This window comes from Drosophila navojoa, chromosome 5, assembly GCF_054131105.1.
Source record: "Drosophila navojoa isolate 15081-1374.11 chromosome 5, UAZ_NAV_1.0, whole genome shotgun sequence".
NCBI lineage: Eukaryota > Metazoa > Arthropoda > Insecta > Diptera > Drosophilidae > Drosophila > Drosophila navojoa.
Window position 1 is genome coordinate 24,173,583 of NC_142893.1, and position 21,115 is coordinate 24,194,697.

Here is a 21,115-nt window from a genome sequence, read left to right on the forward strand (position 1 = left end):
CGTCCGTCCGTCCGTATGAACGCCGAGATCTCAGAAGATATAAGAGCTAGAGAGCTGAAATTTTTTGTGCATACTCGTGTATACCATACGCAGTACGAGTTTGCTTTATTTTTTCGATAACTCATCCGATAACTTTTTTATCGAGAATAATCGAAAAATTGATTTTGTTTTTTGAGCCTCATTGGAGCACTATTAGACATAGAGACTTCAGATTTACTGTGTATATATATATGATGAATACAAACATTTTATCATCAACAGATTTTGGATACCACGCCCCCTTCGCCCCCAATTTGTAAAAAACGTATTTCAAGTACTAGAGACTTGTGCTTTGGAATGTACACACATTTTGACCATATAATTACGTCCTGAAAGTTTCATTAAGATCGTGTGTTTACAAAAGAAGTTATTCACCAAGAAAATTCTCATACTATTGCCCACACTGCAGCGCAGCCCAAGCGCAGTCGCTGCTTACTGCGCAGTTAGCAGAGCGCTGGCAGAATGGAGGGTTCAGGGTATCTCCTAGTCGAGCAGTCTCGACTAGAGTCTTCTTACTTGTTTGTTTTTTGTTTTTTTTTTTTTTTCGCAAAAGGCATGGATGGTTCTCCGTTTTTTCTGAACTGGTAGCAGCAATTTCGGGCTTGCCAAATTGGGCCCGGGGCAGCTGCCTTGAAATCGAAACGGCCAAAAGATTGCGCCGCCAAATTGTTAACAGCAATTGACCCAATTTTATGGCCCTGCACTCATGCATATCTTGCACGCGCTGGCGGAAAAGTATGGCAGGAGAATGCGGCGTAAAAGCGAAAACGGCCGGAGTCAGTTAAATGTCCAGGCAGCGCGTACAACACGGCGTAAACTTAATTTTTTTTTCGTACATTTTTGCGCCCTTCCTCAGAATCGGGTTTTCTTTCTTCTTTCTTTATACCCTGAACCCATTGAAAATGGGAAATCAGGGTATAATGGTTTTGTTAAAAGTATGTAACAGGCAGAAGGAGGCGTGGCAGACCCAACAAAGTATATATATTCTTGATCAGGACGACAAGCTGAGTCGATTTGGCCCTGTCCGTCTGTCTGTCCGTCCGTCCGTCCGTCCGTCCGTCCGTCCGTCCGTCCGTCCGTATGTATGAACGCGTCGATTTCAGAAGATATAAGAGCTAGAGACTTCAACTTTTTTTTTAAATGTCCGTATATATCACGCGCAGATCGAGTTTATCACTAAAAAACGATAACTCATTCCGATATTTTTTTATCGATAAAAAACCTTGTCGAAGATCACTTAAATAATTATATCTCCTACATCTTTCAAGCTAGAGTCTCCAAATTTAAAATGTATATTAAGATGAATTTTATACAATTTCGGCTTTTGTTAAATTTACCCCCCACACCTAAATCCACCCCCTCACCCTCATCTTTGTAAAAGTCGTATATCAAATACTAGAGACTTGAGCTTCGGTATACACATACATTTTAACATTACGATTACGTTCTGAAAGTTTCATTACGATCGTACGTCTAGAAATTAAATTATTCAACAAATAAGTTGTCATTATATTGCCACCACTGCAGCGCAACCCAAGCGCAATCGCCTGTATATGTGAGTGTGTGTGTATATGCGTATGTTTGTTTGTATGCGTGTGTGTGCGCGTGTATTTGTATGTATGCGTGTGTGTGTGTGTGTGTGTGTGTATGCTAATTATTTTTGAAATATCAGTTGCTTGTAGGGTTCAGGGGATCTCGTAGTCGAGCAGTCTCGACTAGAGCTTTCTTACTTGTTTTTATACCCTGAACCCATTGAAAATGGGAAATCAGGGTATAATGGTTTTGTTAAAAGTATGTAACAGGCAGAAGGAGGCGTGGCAGACCCCACAAAGTATATATATTCTTGATCAGGGCGACAAGTTAAGTCGATTTGGCCCTGTCCGTCTGTCTGTCCGTCCGTATGTATGAACGCGTCGATTTCAGAAGATATAAGAGCTAGAGACTTCAACTTTTTTTTAAAATGTCCGTATATATCACGCGGATATCGAGTTTATCACTAAAAAACGATAACTCATTCCGATATTTTTTTATCGATAAAAAACCTTATCGAAGATCACTTAAATAATTATATCTCCTACATCTTTCAAGCTAGAGTCTCCAAATTTAAAATGCATATAAAGATGTATTTTATACAATTTCGGTTTTTGTTAAAATTTACCCCCCACCCCTAAATCCACCCCCTCACCCTCATCTTTGTAAAAGTCGTATATCAAATACTAGAGACTTGTGCTTCGGTATACACATACATTTTAACATTATGATTACGTTCTGAAAGTTTCATTACGATCGTACGTCTAGAAATTAAATTATTCAACAAATAAGTTTTCATTATATTGCCAAACATGCAGCGCAACCCAAGCGCAATCGCCTGTATATGTGAGTGTGTGTGTATGCGTGTGTTTGTTTGTATGCGTGTATGTGTGTGTGTGTGTGCGTGTGTGTTTGCTAATTATTATTGGAATATCAGTTGCTTGTAGGGTTCAGGGGATCTCGTAGTCGAGCAGTCTCGACTAGAGCTTTCTTTCTTGTTATTTGTGTCTTTTTATACCCTGAACCCATTGAAAATGGGAAATCAGGGTATAATGGTTTTGTTAAAAGTATGTAACAGGCAGAAGGAGGCGTGGCAGACCCCACAAATTATATATATTCTTGATCAGGACGACAAGCTGAGTCGATTTGGCCCTGTTCCTTCTTCTGTCCGTCCGTCCGTCCGTCCGTCCGTCCGTATGTATGAACGCGTCGATTTCAGAAGATATAAGAGCTAGAGACTTCAACTTTTTTTTAAAATGTCCGTATATATCACGCGCAGATCGAGTTTATCACGAAAAAACGATAACTCATTCCGATACTTTTTTATCGATAAAAAACCTTATCGAATATCACTTAAATAATTATATCTCCCACATGTTTCAAGCTAGAGTCTCCAAATTTAAAATGTATATTAAGATGAATTTTATACAATTTCGGTTTTTGTTAAAATTTACCACCCACCTCACCCTCATCTGTGTAAAAGTCGTAAATCAAATACTAGAGACTTGTGCTTCGGTATACACATACATTTTAACATTATGATTACGTTCTGAAAGTTTCATTACGATCGTACGTCTAGAAATTAAATTATTCAACAAATAAGTTCTCATTATATTGCCAACACTGCAGCGCATCCCAAGCGCAATCGCCTGTATATGTGAGTGTGTGTAAATGCGTGTGTTTGTTTGTATGCGTGTGTGTGTGCGTGTATTTGTATGTATGCGTGTGTGTGTGTGTGTGTTTGCTAATTATTTTTGAAATATCAGTTGCTTGTAGGGTTCAGGGGATCTCGTAGTCGAGCAGTCTCGACTAGAGCTTTCTTACTTGTTTTTGTTTGCTTTTTTTTTTACGTGCGCAGCAAACCAAAAAAATGCATGAGCCTGAACGAGTGAACTGTTATGTCTACATTTTACCTGATTTTATTATTTTTCATTGGCTTTTATTGCTGTGTCGAGCCTTGGAGTGGCCTAACAGCTGCCCCAGAAACGAGAGCACTCAATACATTTGCTTGCAAAGAGCATTTATCTAATCAAGTTAACAGTTAACAAATTAGACAGCAAAAAGCCATTTGCGGAAATCACAGTTAAACTGAGGGACGACACAAATTTTGATGGAATATGTTCTCAACGGATGTGAGCTCAGCATTGACAGTTTTTAAACTAATACAGGATAATTCCTGGTACAATAAAGGAGTTTTTGCATATAACTGCAATTTATTAACTATTTAAGATATCAATATTATTGTTGTAATTGAAGTGGAGAAAGCCGTCAAACAATTGAAATGAATTTAATCTGTGAGTGATACAGGTTTACCTACAGATACAACAAATATTTGGATCCACAATGATAAGTTATTGCATAGGGATTAATATACGCTCTTTATTAATATCATTTCCAACTGGCATGTGAGCATGTGAGGGAGACAGAAAGAGAGAGGCAGAGAGAGAGAGAGAGAGTATGAGAGAGAGAGAGAGAGAGAGAGAGAGAGAGAGAGAGAGAGAGAGAGAGATAGAGAGAGAGAAAGATAGGCTGCAAACTTCTATAAAAGATTGTTTAATGTCTACATGAGATATAAGAGAATAATATAGCATCATCCATCATTTGGCTGGCAGTGCGAGTCTCTTTGGCGTTTCCCATTAAATTGCTCTTCTGTCGTTTGAATAAATAATGCTGTAAATTAAGTAACTAGAGCTCACTACTCAAAATTCACATAGAGCACAAATGCACTTGGCACTTTCCTGGACGAACATGCGAGCATCATCCGCCGGAGCCAGAGCCAAAGAGTGGCGGACGTGGGAGCCGTAGAAGAAGTTGTGTGCGGGACATTGGAATGATTTCATTTACTTGCAATCAATGAAATTGCACTGATGCAATTTCGCTGGGCCAAAATAAACAACAACTGGAGTGGGGAATGGCAAAAGTAACAGTCGCAGTAAAAGTAACTTGCAACTTGCTACTTGCAACTGTTGCAGGAATGTGGGTGCGGGCTGCTGCTGACTGCCTGACTGCCCGACTGTCTCTGTCTGTCTTTCTGTCTATCTGTCTCTCTGTCTGTCTGTCTCTCTGTCTGTCTGTTTGTCTGCCCCAACAGATGCCGGGTCGACGTCAATGTTTAGGTCTCGCGGTCTGCAGCCAGGAATTTCTCATATTGCAGCCGGGACATTTCTGGCTAACAGAACGTTGCACCCGGGTAAGCGCCGGGACCGGCACCAGGACAGGGAACGGGATGAGACCTTACGCAGCGACTGCTCTGACTTCTGCCTTACGGCTGTCTTATGCTGATAGTTCACGCGCTGCCATTGAAGTTAAGCTTGGGGGACTGGGTGTGACAGCCAGCACAGGGATTTGAGAAAAATGTCAGCTTGCTTCGAGTCGAAAAATGAGCAGAAAACGTAGTCAGGGTAGGTGAGTACGCCTTGGCGGTGCGTAGTAGCTCCCAGCTAACCACCGCCTTAACCCATCCACAGTAGAGCGTCTCCGACGCATCGTGCCGCGCCCGAGGAGGAAGGCGATAGCTCGTCACGGAGAATGACTGCATCGAGGATCGATGCTGAGACGGTGCTCTCTGATGCGACGGGTCCCAGCGCCGATGAAGGTCAAGAAGAGTTACCAGTGATTCTGTCGACGCCCGTCATCCTGGTGGCTGGTCCATCACCGCCTGAAAATGACGATGCAGAGGCGAGCACCGATCCTGAGTGCCCGCGCAGACACGAGATAGGCGGCCCTGATGGCGCACGAAGGGGGGCATCTCAAAGCCAGGGTGTGCAGACGAGAAGATACTCCGGCAACTCAAACGACTATGACAGAGAAGAGCCGCTGCTCACCAAGAGGACTAAGGTATACAAAAAAAGTACGTTTGATATGTTTGAATTTGTGGAGAATACTTCAGTCTTGACAACCGTAAGCTTGGGAGGATATGAATGGACTTTAGCAAGAACTTAACTCTTAGAACTCACTTTTAGAGTTGTTCGGCTAGTTCACTCATCCATTCCTAAACATCTCCCCTCTTTTCGCTGTTTTTAGGAGGCGTAATACAAAATCTCGCTGTCGATGTGTCCGACGATTCGATCCTGGGCGCTGTCTCGTCATCCCACCCTTCATACAAGTCACAGCTAGTATCAGGAAATGATATGACAGATTTTCCGCAGTCTGAACCGTCGGATAGGGGAAGAGCAACCGAAAGCAGTAGCAGCCTCATGTACAGCAGCAGCGGTACGATAATTCTCACCGAAGCGGAATTAATGGACCTAGATCCAGTTGACTTTCAGCATGGCAATCTGCCGCCGCACATGAGGCTGGAGTCCGGCCTGGCCTTCGTAAGTGGGTGAGTGGAGGCCGTTAGTCAGTCGCTACTGACATTCGCTTGTAATTACCTCCTAGATTTACATGGCAATACCGCCGGACGGTGGCTTTGGCTGGGTCGTGCTCATTCTCAGCTTTCTTGCCCAGCTAATCGTGGATGGGATAATTTTCTCGATTGGCATTCTGCTGCCCGCTATGGAGAAAGACTTCAAAGTGAGCACCTCCGAGGTGGCCCTGGTGGCCAGCATACAGATTGGATGTTACTTCATGGGCGGCGCCTTTTCTAGTGCGTTGATCAACAGCTACGGATTTCGGCCTGTGGCCATGCTGGGCGTGGCCATCTCAGCGCTGGCCTTGTTGGTGGCCAGCTTCAGTCCGAACCTGACTGTCATGATACTGGTCTATGGCATCGTTGGTAGGTACCGAGTGGGGCTGTCTGTACTAACAACCAACTACAAAGGCCGCAGTCGCCGCAGGTGGGCCCGGATTGAGCATGATCTGGGTGAGCTCGCAGCTCATCATTGGATTCTATTTCGAGCGCTATCGTGCACTGGCCAGCGGCGTCTCCTGCTCTGGTGCCGGTGCTGGCATTTTGATCTTTTCGATTACTAACAATCTGATGGAACAGCAGTTTGGTTGGCGAAATACGGTTCGGTGTCATGCCTTCTTCGTCTGTCTTCTCATTTTTGTGTCGATGGCCTATTTGGAGGTGAAGCCATCGCCAGTGGGCGTAGTCCACCGTTTTCCGGAGATCAGCTCCACCTCTTCCGAGTACTATGGCAATTTCTACGTCCACAATTTTCTGAGCGAAGACCTTTCCATGAAGAGATCCCATCCCGTGCTAGATACGTTCGAGCCCAACAAGAAGAAGGAGACCAAGCGCAAACAATGTAGGAACTTTATTTGTCCCTGTTGTGCCAATCTTGATCATGACGATGACAAGTCCATGCGCTCTGAAGTCAACTATCTGGTGCGGCCGGATCCTATGCAGCGTGACGATCTCTTCTACACGGGCCCCATTGACTACGACGAGCCGCATCGCAGGGAGCAGTTTGATGGCAAGGAACTCGAACTGGTGGGCACCGAGACTCATGTAAGCGGACGACATCAATGCCCGGACAAGGATCTGAGCACGTTTTCTCTGCTTTCTTCTAGCTGCAAAGTGCCGCCTATGGTCTGCACAATATTCACAATTATGACAGCACCGACATGTCGGAGTGGGTTTCCGTCTCTGACGGCTACGTGGAGCACCGTCCGGTCATTCACAAGCGGGCCGCGACCCCAGTTTCTACTCAACATAAACGCCACGTGTCACGCAAGAGTCGCTGCTGGATCCATCAGAAGATCTTAAAAGCCATGAATCGTCTGTTCGACATGCATTTGCTGAAGAGCTTTGAGTTCCGTGTGCTGCTGGCTTCCGCTTTCCTGTATCCCATGGGCTTCAATATACCCTTTCTGTACTCCAAGATGCGCACCACGGTTCCCAACCAATACGCCCAGATGATTGGCCCCGCCATCGGCACCTCCAATTTCATAGTGCGCATTCTGTGCGGCTTTGTGGCCTACAAGCTGAGAAACTGGACGAACTACATCTGTGGGGGTGGCATGGTGCTAGGCGGCATCGCGGTCCTAGTCAGTGCCTTTTTCGGCAGCGACTTAGTCTGGTTTCAGATTCTCTACGGGCTCTGCTACGGCGTTGCTCCAGGTGCCTTTTCGCAACTAAAGCATCACGCTTTGATACTCTGTTCACAAGATATTGTTTGACGACTGATCGGCATTTGACTTTTAAGCAAGACACTGACTTTAGGTAAATCTCTTTCAGGAGAATCCGGTTATAGCGACCGTCTTTATACCCGTAAGACGCTATGACCGTATAAGTTTGCTCATGTGTGTGTAGAGGGACCACACGTTTTAAGGGGAGTCGTAATAACCGTATTTTAACAGATCCTCGGTTTTTCTGCTCATTTTCCAACAAATCTGTTAACGAGCGTTACTCCCTCACTCACTCTTGCAGTAACAAATTTATTTGTTGATATTGACTACCGGACTTCACACCAAACCAATATACCCTTTTTGTAAAATTGTGAACAGAGTAGTCCCAGACAGTCAGCATTCTTGCCCATCCAGCCCTCATATCTTACCTGTAGCCGTTTCTCTCTTTTCAGCTGTCTATGCCACGTTGCGAGCCCTCATCTATGTGCGGTATTTGGGCCTCTCGAAGCTGACGACCGCCTTTGGCATTACAGCCCTGGTCATGGGGGTAGGCGTATTCCTGGGCACCACCTTGGGTAGTGTTATGGTGGAGACGACTGGCGGTTTCATGGCTGCATTTGCGTTTGCCGGCCTGTGCATAATAATGTCGGGAATGCTGAAGCTGATTTTGCCTGTTTTGATAAATTCGAGAAACAATCGATTGAAGAAAAATGCGGTTTTTGTTTAAAGTACAGTTTACGATGCATTGGTTTTATTCAATATTGTTGTTGCTTTTGTTCTTATAGCTTGTTGTATTTTACAAAATATTTTATGCACTTGCACGACTCGCTTGTATTCCTGTTCTGGCAATATATATTGTTTTTGTTTTTACATTTTTTATGTCTGTTTAAGGTCTAAATGGATTTATTTTACACTTTATTGGCTACTCAAACTGTGGCGCGCGCTGTGCATGTCCAACTGTCCGAACCCGGCTTCGACTTTTGTAACTAAACTCAAACGGAATATTTTTATTTTTTACTTTACATTTTATTGACTGACTCTAGCTAGGCTTCTCAAACTGCACAGCTATCGGTAATTGTATGTTCAATAATTGGCAATTCCCAAAGACCTATGCAGCTCGAACTGTGCTCTCCAATGCCTACTGTGTGACTCTCGAGCTGCAAGTGCTCGATGCAGATCAGAGATGAAATCAAATCAAACTCTTGATTTGAAACTTATATTGCTGCAATTTTACATACAATCTATGTTCCTTTCAAGCCTTCTGAATGACTGAAAACTATCGATATCTGAGTTTTAGCTAAAATTTGGTCGCATTGCCTACGCTGTACCTCTCAAACTGTCAGTTGATCAATATGACTGTCAAACGTTACTTTTATTTTGGTCTCTAATCTCCAATGAAACGTGTTTTCCGTTCTAATCGTTTTCCCTTATGTTTTGTTTGTGGCTCTCAAACTGTTTGAATTGAACTTGCTAGAATTTCATCGACTGCAGTTGCTTGACTTTTAGTTTTACTGTTATTGCATTCTGTTAAAGTTTAATTAGCTTAGTTTACATCTAATGTTAGCTTAATTGCTGTTACACACACACGCATACTTTCATAGTGTAAGAGCATGAGTGTGTGTTGTTTTTTATTTTGTATTACCTTGTTTGGTTACGCAAATGTTCACGCTTTGTATTTTTTGTTTTTTGTTTTTTTGGTTTGATTTGATTTTGAGTTAATATACTTTGATATGCGAGGGCGGTTTAATAAAATGCCAAAGGTAAGGGTTACAAAATCTCTTAAAATTTGGGACAACTGAAAAACTAATTTTTGTATATTAATTGTTTTCATTATAAATATTTTGTTAATATTTACTAAGCCGCTCTCGCACCGTCGCTTTGAATCTTAGATTTGTACGTCTACTATAAAGATTTTGTTAATCTCTTCTGTTTTCCTTTATGTATATATATATATATATATTTATATATTTATATATGACACATAATTTGAAAGATTCGCTTGATTTGTTTATACATTAAAATTAGCTTAAGCAACTGAATTAAAGAACTTAACGACAATTTATTGGGACTTTTAATTTTCTTCATTTCTTGATTTGTGTCAGCCAAATGAGTGAGAGTTCTCTTGCTTCACTTGATTCCTTTCCTTTAAATCCTTTTTTTTTTTAATATTGTCAGTAGTCTTCGGTTTCATATGCAATTTCCATGATTTTCCTTCCCTTCATTATTTTTCCATTTATATATATGTATGTATATATGTCGAAAATGTTACTGTCTGCATTTGCGTGCACTTTTAAAATCAATTTTCAATTTCGTATCGTAATCTAAATTTAAATTAAAATCGCTCAGCAGTTGTTGGGTTTTGTCTCTGCCTCTCTCTGGTCTCCCTTCCTTATTCCTTCTCGCTCTGTCTCTCTCTCTCTCTTCTTCTCTTCACTGTTGTCCACAAAAAGCAATTCTTACGCCTTAAATTAAAATTATATATATATGGCCTGGGCTGGGGCAGAGCGCGTTCATGTGTCTGAGTCGGACCTGCAGTCATTATGGAAGAAATTAAATGCATATTTGAATACAATTGAGCACATTGGGTATTGAGTGGGAATATACGAGGAAAGGGTGTACGGTGCTAGGGGTTAGAGACGAGGGGGCGATTGTCCGGCACTTACCAATTAAAATAGCTCTGCGGCCCGTGACAGTTGCGCTCTGTGCCACACCATTTGGACTGCTGGAGCGCCGGGCAGGGTCGGCCGCCGCGCTTGCCATGCTTGATGACTTTGCGATATCGATGCATCTCGCCGATGCCGCAGCTCTTGCTGCAGGCCGTCCACTCGGACCAGTGGCTCACGCGGCAGTCGCGACGCCGCTTGGACGCCGCCAATGAAGTGCGACGTCGCGTCGAGCCTGCGCCGGAGCCCGATGCAGTGCCCGATCCAGAGTCTACGCGTTCTGCTGTGCCCGCAGCCGAAACTGCGACCTTTGCCGGGTGGCCGGTTATGTTGTTGTTGTTGTTGGCCGCATCGTTGCGTCTGTAGCTGCTCGCAATGCTCTGCAGCAGTGCATGCTTATCATTCTTGGGAACCACGTTGCCCACTCCCGGCTGCTGGCTGTTGTTGTAGCTGCGAGAGCGACAGAGCAGGCAAAAGTGTATATCAAATTAATTAAAAGGAAGATATATAATATTGATAGGGTGCTCAAATTACGTACATATATGTATTTCATTAAGGAATAAATATCTATATATATATATATTACTTAATATGTATTTGATATGATGGAACATAAATCTGAATAAATGTATATCTTTTCTAAAGTCTAGTAACATATTGAGTCAGAATATCTGTATTATATACTGCTAGTAGATATATCGACAAAATAAACGATTGGATATTTCAATCAATAATTGTAATTAATTAATTAATTAATTAATTAGCACATTTTGTAAAGCTTCAAGTTTTTGAAAATGAAAGTCTTAATTAAACAAGTAAGAAAGCTCTAGTCGAGACTGCTCGACTACGAGATCCCTTGAATCCTACAAGCAACTGATATTTCAAAAATAATTAGCAAACACACACACACACGCATACATACAAATACACGCACACACACACGCATACAAACAAACACACGCATACACACACACTCACATATACAGGCGATTGCGCTTGGGTTGCGCTGCAGTGTTGGCAATATTATGATAACTTATTTGTTGAATAATTTAATTTCTAGACGTACGATCGTAATGAAACTTTCAGAATGTAATCATAATGTATAAATGTATGTGTATACCGAAGCACAAGTTTCTAGTATTTGATATACGACTTTTACAAAGATGAGGGTGAGGGGGTGAATTGAGGGGTGGGGGTAAATTTTAACAAAAATCGAAATTGTATAAAATACAGCTTAATATACATTTTAAATTTGGAGACTCTAGCTTGAAAGATGTAGGAGATATAATTTTTTAAGTGATCTTCGATAAGGTTTTTTATCGATAAAAAAGTATCGGAATGAGTTATCGTTTTTTTGTGATAAACTCGATATGCGCGCGATATATACGGACATTTTAAAAAAAAGTTGAGGTCTCTAGCTCTTATATCTTCTGAGATCGACGCGTTCATACATACGGACAGACGGACGGACGGACGGACGGACGGACAGACGGACGGACAGGGCTAAATCGACTCAGCTCGTCGCCCTGATCAAGAATATATATACTTGTGGGGTCTGCCACGCCTCCTTCTGTCTGTTACATACATTTTAACAAAACCATTTTACCCTGATTTCCCATTTTCAATGGGTTCAGGGTATAAAAAGAAAAATAATAATAATTAAATGTTAATAATATTAACTGTAGTAATAATAATGATTAGTGTTGCAGAGTTGATGAACGTGGATCTCAGATTGCAATACTTCTACCAAATACCTGCAATATTTCTACAAAATTTCAATATATTTATAATAATTCTTTAATTGATCATCTTACAGAGCATTTGTAAAAATAAGCATATCCTCAATATATGCTTTTGAAGCAGAATCCAAGAATCTTAAAAGCCCCTTTGGAATATAGAAGAGTGCTTAGGGTTTTCTATGTACCCAATGCAAGATACTGTTATCAGGCGACCGCCCATTGTGCACAGTAGAGTGGGGTATGCCTTGGCATCATTAGAGAGTTGTCTGGATCTAAGCGATATTTTTGGTCGCTTGTCGCAGACGCCGTGAACGAGCACAAATTGCGCATAAAATAACATTTACTTGCTAAAGTTTGAGGCGCTCGTCTAACGGTAATTGCCATAAATATGATCAGCGCAAATTGTTGCTAATAACACACTCGCACACACATTCACATATGCCCACACACACACACGCGCTGGGCTGGGGAACATTTTTGAGTCTGCAGACGTCTGGAGGAAAAATGTAATGTTTGTAATTTCAATTTGGGGAATTTTCTTCATTACTTTCGCCAGGCAGTCGACAGTCGCGAGGCAGCTGCGGCCTTTGGCAGTGCGACAGTGTTTTCGTCGCTTTTCCACAGTTTTCCTCGCTTGGCTTTGAGGCTTTTCAGTCTGTCGACTCGGTTGGACTCTTTAGTCTGACGCTACACGTTTTCAATATTTTCGCCAATTTACTTGGCATTTTTGCGGGCCGGAGCAGAAGGTCCCCTCCTGCTCTTTTGATTTCTTCATTTTTTTCTTTTCATTATTATTTGCGCGATTTTGCACGGCATATACGCGGCATGTGTATGCAAATAAACGAAAAGTGCAGGAAACAAAACACGGAAGCCAACCAGGAAGGAAGGAAGGAAAGAACCTGACGGCGGCACAGCAAATGTTGCTTCCCTGCTCCGCCGCGCCTCGCTCTGCCACGCCCAACTCTGCTCTGACCTGTCCCGTTCCATTCCGTTCCGCCTCGCTCAGCACAGCGGGCGAACTGCAAAAGGCAAATTTAAATTGAAATTGTCTACAGCTGACATGCTGAAATAAGAAACGCACACAGCGCAAAACACTTTGCAACAACATGTCGTATACGTAATCTCTCTCTCTCTCTCTCTCTCTCTCTCCCTCTCTCTCTCTCTGTCTCTCTCTCTCTTTCTCTCTCTGTGAGATGTGTATTCCCTCTGTGGGCGTGGGTGTATTAAGGCATAAGCCAACACAGCTTTACATGTCGTGAGCTACTTAACGCAATCATAAAGGCAATTCTATCGATTTACAAGCAAATTCTTAATCTAAGTCAAAATTCATTCTACATGCTGATGTGATGATGGCTAAAGTGAATTTAAATGACAGGACAGAATAGTAGATTAAATTTAGCCAAGAACAAATGGAAATAAATTCATAAATTATTTGCTGCTGACAGCGAAAACTAGTTTAAAAAGTTCCGCTTGTCTTTCTGTTTTCATTATATGTTATACTCCTCCTTTAGATTTAGTCAAATCCGTCAACAAATCTATGTGAACCTTGAAATAAATTTATTTGCATTGCCTACATAATTGAGGGTACGTCGAATATGGAACATGGAATCTGATAGGATATAAGTATTCAGTATTCATTATCGACTCAGCCCAGTGCCAGTGTCAAAGACATTTCTTAGGGGGAATATTTGTTCAATTTTAGGTAAATATATAGATAACACACTATAGGTACATGCCCCTCCTGCACAACAACAACGAATTGCGCTTCAAAAACTTAGAAATTTATTCACAGTCATAACATAAGGATAGATAGATATGAAACATATACAACATATAGGAGATATTAAGGGATACACACAGATTCACACACGCTGAGCGTAACTAAGTCTACATTATGATACAACAACAAACTTCCGGCTGGGTGTAGACCGTGGCTGTGGCTAAGCCGGGTGCTGGCGGTCCGTAGTTCTCCACAATGACTGGTGGTCGTGGGGCAGCGCCGACAACAATTGGCGGTGCGCCAATAACGACCGGCGGGGGAGCAAAGCCAATGCCCACGCCTATGGGAGGTGGCCGAGCGCCAATGTTGACATCCACATTAACATTCGTGCGTCCGGGTGGCGGGGGTCCGGGCCGAAAGCCCGGCGGGGGTGGGCGACACGCTGGGCCGGGCCCGTAACCGCGTCCTGGGGGCGGCATCGCTCAGATCCTCGAGTGTAGTTCCGCGGCCGTTGACTGACCGCTGACTGAATGCCGTCAGTGTTTTTTATCGCAATGGTCATTCACTGTGGAGTTGCCCACGAGTGGGTAAACTAATTAATTATCAATTACGCTTTGGCAGCGACGGTGATTTTGTTTGCACCTTCGATTAGATAAGGCGTTGCGCGCCGGTGGCTCTGGCTTAACTTCACATGCTGCTGATAAGACGGCTTTGTCATCGATAGCGATGAATGTGCTGCCCCAGCGATTGGAATGTGAGCCACTCAAGCACCATTGCTCTAATCGAGTGCTGAATGTTAAGTAAGCAAAGACTCTGACTAACAGAGCAGTAGCGGTAGTGCAAGGGAGACAGCAATAGTTGAGATAGAAGTTAAGACGTAATATAAGAAAGTTCTGTACGCCTAACAGAGCTCTGACTGTTAGTTTTCTCTGAGATTATTAACATTCTGACTTGCTCTAACGTTAACAGCGTAATGTTATGTACGTATTCATAGCTCTGTTAACTATTTAAGTGCATTACTGTCAAAATACACAATCGTGTAACTGTTATGCTAACAGTTGTTTGGCTTATTAAATTTATTTAATTAAAGCAAAAATTACGTAAGAAATATATTTAAGCAATTCGTTTTTTTAAACCCGAATTGATGTTTAATTAAGCAACATGCACAATTAACAATATTATTAATTACGTAAAAACTGTTTTGTGTAATTCGATTTTTCCGGTTGTTTCTATATAATCCCATATAGCTTTACAGATATAACAGAGCTTAAACAAAGTTAAGTTGATTTGTGGATAGTTTAGCTCTGTTGCCTAGCAAATGGCGCAGCAGCAACGCTTCTTGATGCCCTGCGATGCAGCCGCACTGGAATCCGTGCTGACTCTGTAGTTCTTGCTGCGTGTGTCGTTGTGGTCCACGGATACCTTGCCGACGAGCAGCATGGGTGGTGCAGGTGGTGCAACCGTTCGCAACGGCGTCACTGTAATAATCTCCATTTGGCTAACAGCCGCTCTTGATGGACTTGCCGCCGTTGGAGTAACTGGTGTTAGTGGTGGACTCGCTCCTCTTGCTGCTGCTGTTGCTGCTGCTGTTGCTGCTGCTGCTGCTGCTGTTGCTGTTGCTGCTGATGTGGGCTGTGTGCTGACTACCGCCAGTCTCTGCACCACCCACCCCGAACTGTTGGGTGTGGATGGTATCTGTTGTGGTTGCTGTTGAACTGTTTTTGGCGCCGGTTGCTGAGTCGGCGCATTCGGATCCGGTGGCCCTACTGTCTGCTCAGTGGTTGCAGCTGGTGTTGGAGGTGCGGACAGATGCAGCTGGGACTCAATTATGCGCGCTGTTTGCTTCACAGTGCCCGTCGGCGAGGGGGTGGCTGGTGGTTGACTGCACCTGAAGTTGCTGGGTGAGGGCGGTGCCTGAATTACAGGTGGATTCGGTTGTGCAGCGGGTGCCATTGACTGTTGTGGCGAAGCATCCAAATCTGTAAGCCATACAAGCTGATCCCCCTCCTCGGTGGGCGTTAGATATGGCGGTGAGCTGTCAGGCAGTGGTGGTGGCAAGCTCAACTGCGGTGCAACCTGCTTATGCTTATGCTGGCGATGCGTTTGCTGTTCTCCTGCTTCTTCCCCTACTTCTTCTTCTTCTTCCCCTACTTCTTCTTCCTCTTCTTCTTCTTCTTCTAGCTGCTTAGTCGCCATAACTTCCAGCTCGTCGCTGACATCGGTTATAGTCAAAGTCGATGCCTCCCCCTTCTCCTCCTTCGTCTCCTGATGATGATGACGATGATGATGTTTGTGGTGATGATGGCGATGATGGTGTTCGCGTATCCCCTGTGGTGTTTCAATTGTGGTTATATCTATATCTTCATTTATCGTTGTTGCACCACTTATCGTTTCTGTGCTAATTTCTTCAATTCGCATTGTTGTTGTTGTTGCATTTTCCATTGTATTTCTTGCACTCGCGCACTCAGTCCGATGTCCGTTGGGTATTCTCTGCGTTGCCTGACTAAAATTTTACAGTCGCGACCCCGACAATTTATAGTCCAATGTTTATGTCATAACAAATGTATTTTCATGCCACAAATCCATACAAATGGTCGCTAGTTAACTGATAAGATAGTTGCCAAAACTAGCTTTTTTTTGTCATTTTCACCGCTTTTTGGCGGAGCCAATAGAATTTTCTTACAAAGGAGGAAGTAGCAGTTCATTGAGAAACTATAGCATTCCTATATATGCTCACAAAAGCTAATAATGGCTTTAAAGATGTTATCAAAAAAAAAAAAAAAAAAAAAAAAAAAAAATGATTTTATGGGTCGGTGCAACTTTTAATAAAAAGGTTTGCTGTTTGGAATGTTATTTTGTATTTAATAAATTCTGATAAAGTACACACTGCAGTATTACTATCGTAACTAATGTGACTGATATGAATATAAGATATACATATGAATATAAAAACTCAAATCAAATTATCTTATACATATGTAAATCTAAATATTTATAAAAATGATTTCCTCGGAAACAACCTTCTGAAAATAGTTTTCTTATCAATTCACTTTCTAGTCTCATCTTGATAAGAGTATTTAATCTTCAGCTTATTGAAATGGATTTCGGGTTACTTGTTGCCTTTAGTTCTTAGCTTATTTGCCAGCCATTTGATTTGACATTTATCTGTAGTGGCGTTTGGGGCATTTGCTGTACATTCATCCCTGAAAATTGCATTAATTTTTGATATGACTTCCATGCACTTCGATCAGTTATTATCTGTCTTACTGCTGCTCTTCGTTTCCTGTTTTTGGCGCTGTCTTTGCGCATTGTTTGCACTCGCTCCAATAATCACAAGTGTCGCTGGCGGTACAGACATCTCTCGAATAGGTCTTGGTGATGCTTTATTGTGGCCGCTGCAGAGGCAACTGTTGCCACTCGCAGGCATTTCCTTACTTTTATTAGTCGCACAAGGCAGGGGCTTCACAGTCTGATAAGATATTGATATGATATATACTTCATACCTGTCCAAATCCTAGGCTCATTTCATATGCTCCGCTTGCCAATGTACTGTTATTGATATCTCAATGACGTCATGTGCTTACTGCATTTCTAGTGCGAATATATTCTTGAGGGTATTCACTCGATTGTGGAATTGATTATGATAGAAATTATATTGATAAATTATTGAATATTCCAATTTACTATTTATTTTATTTTGAATTTTCTGTTACGTTTCTTTGTATTCATACATAACATTTAGTTCGACTAATGATTTCTTATATTTATTGCTTTCTATTTATTAAATCTTTTGAGAACGGTCAACTTGCTCGTGATATGTAATTGGAATTGCAATTTAATTTCCTGGGAGTTTTTGTTGCTTCGGAGTTTTCGTTGCTTTTGTTTCAATGTGCTGCGTACATTTTTTTTTAATTCTATGAAAATAACATTCTAGACATATATTTTCTTAATTTTTTATTTCACTTGCTCAATTTTACATGATAATTCCGCTTCCTTTTCTTTAATTGGCATTGTCTTGTCTTCTGCATTTTCTCTGTCGGATTCCTTTTTCTCGTGCGCTTTCAACATTTTCTTGTACCATTTTTTATGTGTTTTCTTGGTGTTTTCCTTCAGCTGCTGCTTTGCCTGCTGCCGTTGCTTTCGCTCAGCTGCTGATTTGATATATCTTTAATAATTGAGTACTGCTTTTCCAGCAAGTTTTGAGCTTACTTTTCGCCTGCTGCAGCTCGCGTTGGCGTTGCTGCTGCATCTGCATCTGCATCTGCTGCATGCGTCGCGGCTGCTGCTGTTGCTGCCCTTGCATGTTGCATGTGCTGTTCATAGCAATGAGCGTGATAGTCGGTGCCAATGCGTACATGGTGTGGCCGCTAAGTGCTGGGTCGAGTGAGTGCTGTGGGTGGCTTTCGAGCTACTCGGCTTTTATGGACAGATAGAGCAGCGGAGGCAAGCGCGCCGGCATTGATAAGATTGCGAGTAATTACACTGTCCGAGCAGGTCTTGGCGCTTGGCATTGCTTTGGCTGCTTTGGTTGCTTTGGCGCTGTTGGCGCTGTTGGCGCTTTTGTCAGCTTGCCAATTGCTATTGAAGCCAGCCAGCCAGCCACGCCCACGCATGGCCGTCGGCACTTTAGCCAGCTGGCACTCAAACACGTACGCAGCCACCCTCCAAGCGTGCAACGCCTCCTGCTAAGCTCCGGCTTCTGCTTGTCATTAAATATGCAGGTTAGCAGTGCCAATGGTGCCAAAAATCCACTCCAGTTGCACGATGCATCGTGATGGGCGTGGCAGTGGATTAGTTGTCGCTTGTGTTTCGCATCCTGCTCGTCGAGGACACTGTTGTCTATGTCGATTTGGAATCCTGTCTTGAGTTTTTCGAGCCCATTTTTATACCCCGACAAGCCACGGTAAATGGCTAAAAAGGTGCTTAATCTAGTTACACCAAATACCTTTAAAATTAATTAAGCTGGATCTTATATCACTTAATTAAAGTACAGTCGATGGCAAGCTTGTTAATTCAAAATGAAAGCTCGTTTTTATTTGTGGTATACTTTAGTATATTAATAGTATAAAATATATTAGCTTAAAATATTTAAATATAATTTAGAATAAACTTAATATAAAATTGAAATTAACTCACCAGTGCATAAAATTAAAAATTTAGCAGAGTCTGTGTGTTAAATCTTAATTCCCTTTAATATTTAACTTTAATTAATATTAATGGTTGACTAAATAAAAGTGTAGTAGAACTCAGACATACGGGGTAATACTCAAAAATAAACACACATTTAATGCTATCAAAATACTTTTGCCGACGTGTGACCCAGGCTTGCCAAAAAATAAAATGGACACAGAACAAATGTCTGTTCTCTCCCGCCTATTGGCCATAGAAGTTACCTGAACAGACGTTAAGAGATGCTAATGTACAAATGGATCACATCTCAGAATCAACAAACAACAAACTAATAGAGCGATAGTCGGATCCTGACTTATGGAACTCTAAAAGGAATCTTCAGATCTCATGGTAGGGTATTCTTTAGTCTGTCTCTTTCGCTCAACACTCGCGCTTTCGTTCTTTGTCTTCCTTTGGTATTGGGGCAAGTTCTTTTTAAAGTTGCAACATTAGCCCAGCTACGTGCCACGCTTTCAGTCAGTGCCTTGGGCCGCTCACAAACGGCGCCCCAATGCTCCACTTGCAACCTTCTTGCAGTGGCGTAGTGTAATGTGCCTTGAAGTGTTTTGGGCTGGAGAGCAGCTTTTGTTTGTTGTTGTAGTTGCAGGCAGCTGCTTGAAATGTGCTGCAAGCAGTTTTCCACGTCGCAGACAAACACCTGACGCATATGTTAAGTATGGCAAATTGATGTTTGGCTCGCATTGGCAAGGATATGCAGACGGATCCTGCCTTTCAGGCTGCATTCCCTCATTCACATTGCGCATACGTCACGCAGCTGCTTAAGCAGCTTACGGCTCTATACACATGTACAGACATATTCAGAGATATCTCTAGATAGACATGCATAGACAGAGCTTTAAGTTTAAGCACTGGCAAAGCGAAAGGCTGCTTTGCTAATCTGAGGGAACCACAGCATTACGCATACGCCCAGAAGGTTCCCCACTCTTCATCTACTGATAAATCACTTTTCTATTTTAGCTTCAGTGTAACTATTTAGTATTCATGAACAGCTGAGATCTAAATATACACTTTGAGAAACATTACAATTAGCTTTGAACTCAATTGTTATGGATTGCTCCCCAAGAGACTCCATTAAAGCTAATTACGCACATTAGCCGATATACTATATTCAAATTGATTGGCTTAATGTGAAAATTCTTTTAGGCACTGGTGAATCAAGAAATGTGGAATGAGATGTATGACAAATTATTTTGGAATAGTTTATTTTTTTGTTTTGGTTATTTATCGCACTCCTGTTAAGATATCAGAATATCAAATATTTCAGAAATTTCCGGCAGTATTTACTTTTCAACAATTCCTATAGCAATAGGTATAATTTCGTATATAATATGAATTCCCTCGGTCTACTCACTTAGGATTCATTTTGGCCAGCAGCTGGGAGCGAATGCGCTGTCTCTCATCAGTGAACGGTGTCTGCAGTGCCCAGTCCCTGTCCCGCTGCCTCTCGCGCTCGATGCTGGCTGAGAGCTCGTTGTTCATCTCTACGTGATTGTGCTCGGCGTCGAGGTGGGTTTGGGTCTGAACTGTTTCATATTTGCGATCGTCCTCGGCAATGTTGAATACTTCGCTCAGTTCGTACTCCTTTAGCTGCAAGAGCGGAACACAACAGAATTTCAGACTGGGCAAAGCAAATGTTAAAACTCACATACACACATGTGCCCCTCCGTGTGTGTGTGTGTGTGTGGCATATTAATTTACGCGGATTATGTGCCTGGCATGAGCAAAGCAAATGCTTCCAGCTAAATACAAAACAGTTGCATGAATAGCTCTGTGTGTGTGAGTGAGTAAGTCGTATATGTGTGTGTGTATGGGTGTGTGTGTTTGTGTGTGTGTGTGAGTACAGGTGCAGCTAACGCGCTGCTAATTTCAATTTGTGGCAAATATTGACACAGACACAGCACAGAATAGGACGTTGTGGCAGGTGTGCCCATCGGGGAGGAGGCCAAAGAGGCAGAGAGGCAGCTCTGGCTGGCTACGGGGTCTGTCTGACAGCGACTGGCAGAGGGAAGGAGGGGCAGAGGGGGAAGAAAAAAACTTTTGCTGGCGCGCTGTCGCGCATTTTAATTTATTTGTTTGGGCTGCTGTCATTTTCTATATAGCAGCGCCTCGCATTGTTATTGCCACATTGTTGTCGTTGCTGGGCTGACTGTTTTTGCCACAGTTTTTGGGCCAGCAGCGGCTTATCAGGGGCTACCTTTTCGCAAATGCGTCGACAGCGC

General features: G+C 42.5%; 5 protein-coding genes across 5 annotated transcripts in view; 1 reads left to right on the forward strand and 4 right to left on the reverse strand.

Annotated features, from left to right (window-relative positions):
* Window positions 1-4,641: 4,641 nt before the first annotated feature.
* On the forward strand, window positions 4,642-8,454 carry Targ (Tarag). Its single transcript, XM_089260927.1, has 7 exons — window positions 4,642-4,974; window positions 5,037-5,419; window positions 5,593-5,885; window positions 5,950-6,286; window positions 6,339-6,964; window positions 7,027-7,576; window positions 8,037-8,454. Exons 1-7 carry the CDS (start codon window positions 4,949-4,951, stop codon window positions 8,309-8,311), a joined length of 2,490 nt encoding a protein of 829 aa, XP_089117053.1. The 5' UTR covers window positions 4,642-4,948; the 3' UTR covers window positions 8,312-8,454.
* Window positions 8,455-9,531: 1,077 nt separating this feature from the next.
* The window catches only part of mspo (M-spondin), a 74,148-nt gene continuing 62,564 nt past the window's right edge, over window positions 9,532-21,115 (reverse strand). Inside the window, exons 4-6 of the mRNA XM_018106703.3 lie at window positions 20,248-20,483; window positions 10,248-10,697; window positions 9,532-10,113 (exon numbers count right to left, since the gene is read on the reverse strand). Coding sequence (XP_017962192.1) covers window positions 10,095-10,113; window positions 10,248-10,697; window positions 20,248-20,483 — 705 coding nt within the window. The 3' untranslated portion in view covers window positions 9,532-10,094. The remainder of the gene's footprint in view (window positions 10,114-10,247; window positions 10,698-20,247; window positions 20,484-21,115) is intronic.
* On the reverse strand, window positions 13,746-14,441 carry LOC149091217 (uncharacterized). The gene has a single exon (XM_089262256.1). The coding sequence runs from the start codon at window positions 14,183-14,185 to the stop codon at window positions 13,874-13,876; it is 312 nt and encodes a 103-aa protein (XP_089118382.1). The 5' UTR covers window positions 14,186-14,441; the 3' UTR covers window positions 13,746-13,873.
* LOC149091218 (uncharacterized) lies at window positions 14,899-16,395 on the reverse strand. The gene has a single exon (XM_089262267.1). It carries the CDS (start codon window positions 16,146-16,148, stop codon window positions 15,018-15,020), a length of 1,131 nt encoding a protein of 376 aa, XP_089118393.1. The 5' UTR covers window positions 16,149-16,395; the 3' UTR covers window positions 14,899-15,017.
* On the reverse strand, window positions 17,646-18,610 carry LOC149091219 (uncharacterized). The gene is made up of 2 exons (XM_089262021.1): window positions 17,916-18,610; window positions 17,646-17,854 (listed from the first exon to the last, which is right to left on the reverse strand). Exons 1-2 carry the CDS (start codon window positions 18,061-18,063, stop codon window positions 17,661-17,663), a joined length of 342 nt encoding a protein of 113 aa, XP_089118147.1. The 5' UTR covers window positions 18,064-18,610; the 3' UTR covers window positions 17,646-17,660.

Coding starts and splice junctions, on each gene's coding strand:
- Targ (XM_089260927.1), top strand. CDS start 4,949: ATGAGCAGAAAACGTAGTCAGGGTAG. Junction 6,965..7,026: donor TGGTGGGCACCGAGACTCAT/GTAAGCGGACGA, acceptor GCTTTCTTCTAG/CTGCAAAGTGCCGCCTATGG. Junction 7,577..8,036: donor CTGCTACGGCGTTGCTCCAG/GTGCCTTTTCGC, acceptor CTCTCTTTTCAG/CTGTCTATGCCACGTTGCGA.
- LOC149091217 (XM_089262256.1), bottom strand. CDS start 14,185: ATGCCGCCCCCAGGACGCGGTTACGGGCCCGGCCCAGCGTGTCGCCCA.
- LOC149091218 (XM_089262267.1), bottom strand. CDS start 16,148: ATGGAAAATGCAACAACAACAACAATGCGAATTGAAGAAATTAGCACA.
- LOC149091219 (XM_089262021.1), bottom strand. CDS start 18,063: ATGTACGCATTGGCACCGACTATCACGCTCATTGCTATGAACAGCACA. Junction 17,855..17,915: donor CGAGCTGCAGCAGGCGAAAA/GTAAGCTCAAAA, acceptor TCAAATCAGCAG/CTGAGCGAAAGCAACGGCAG.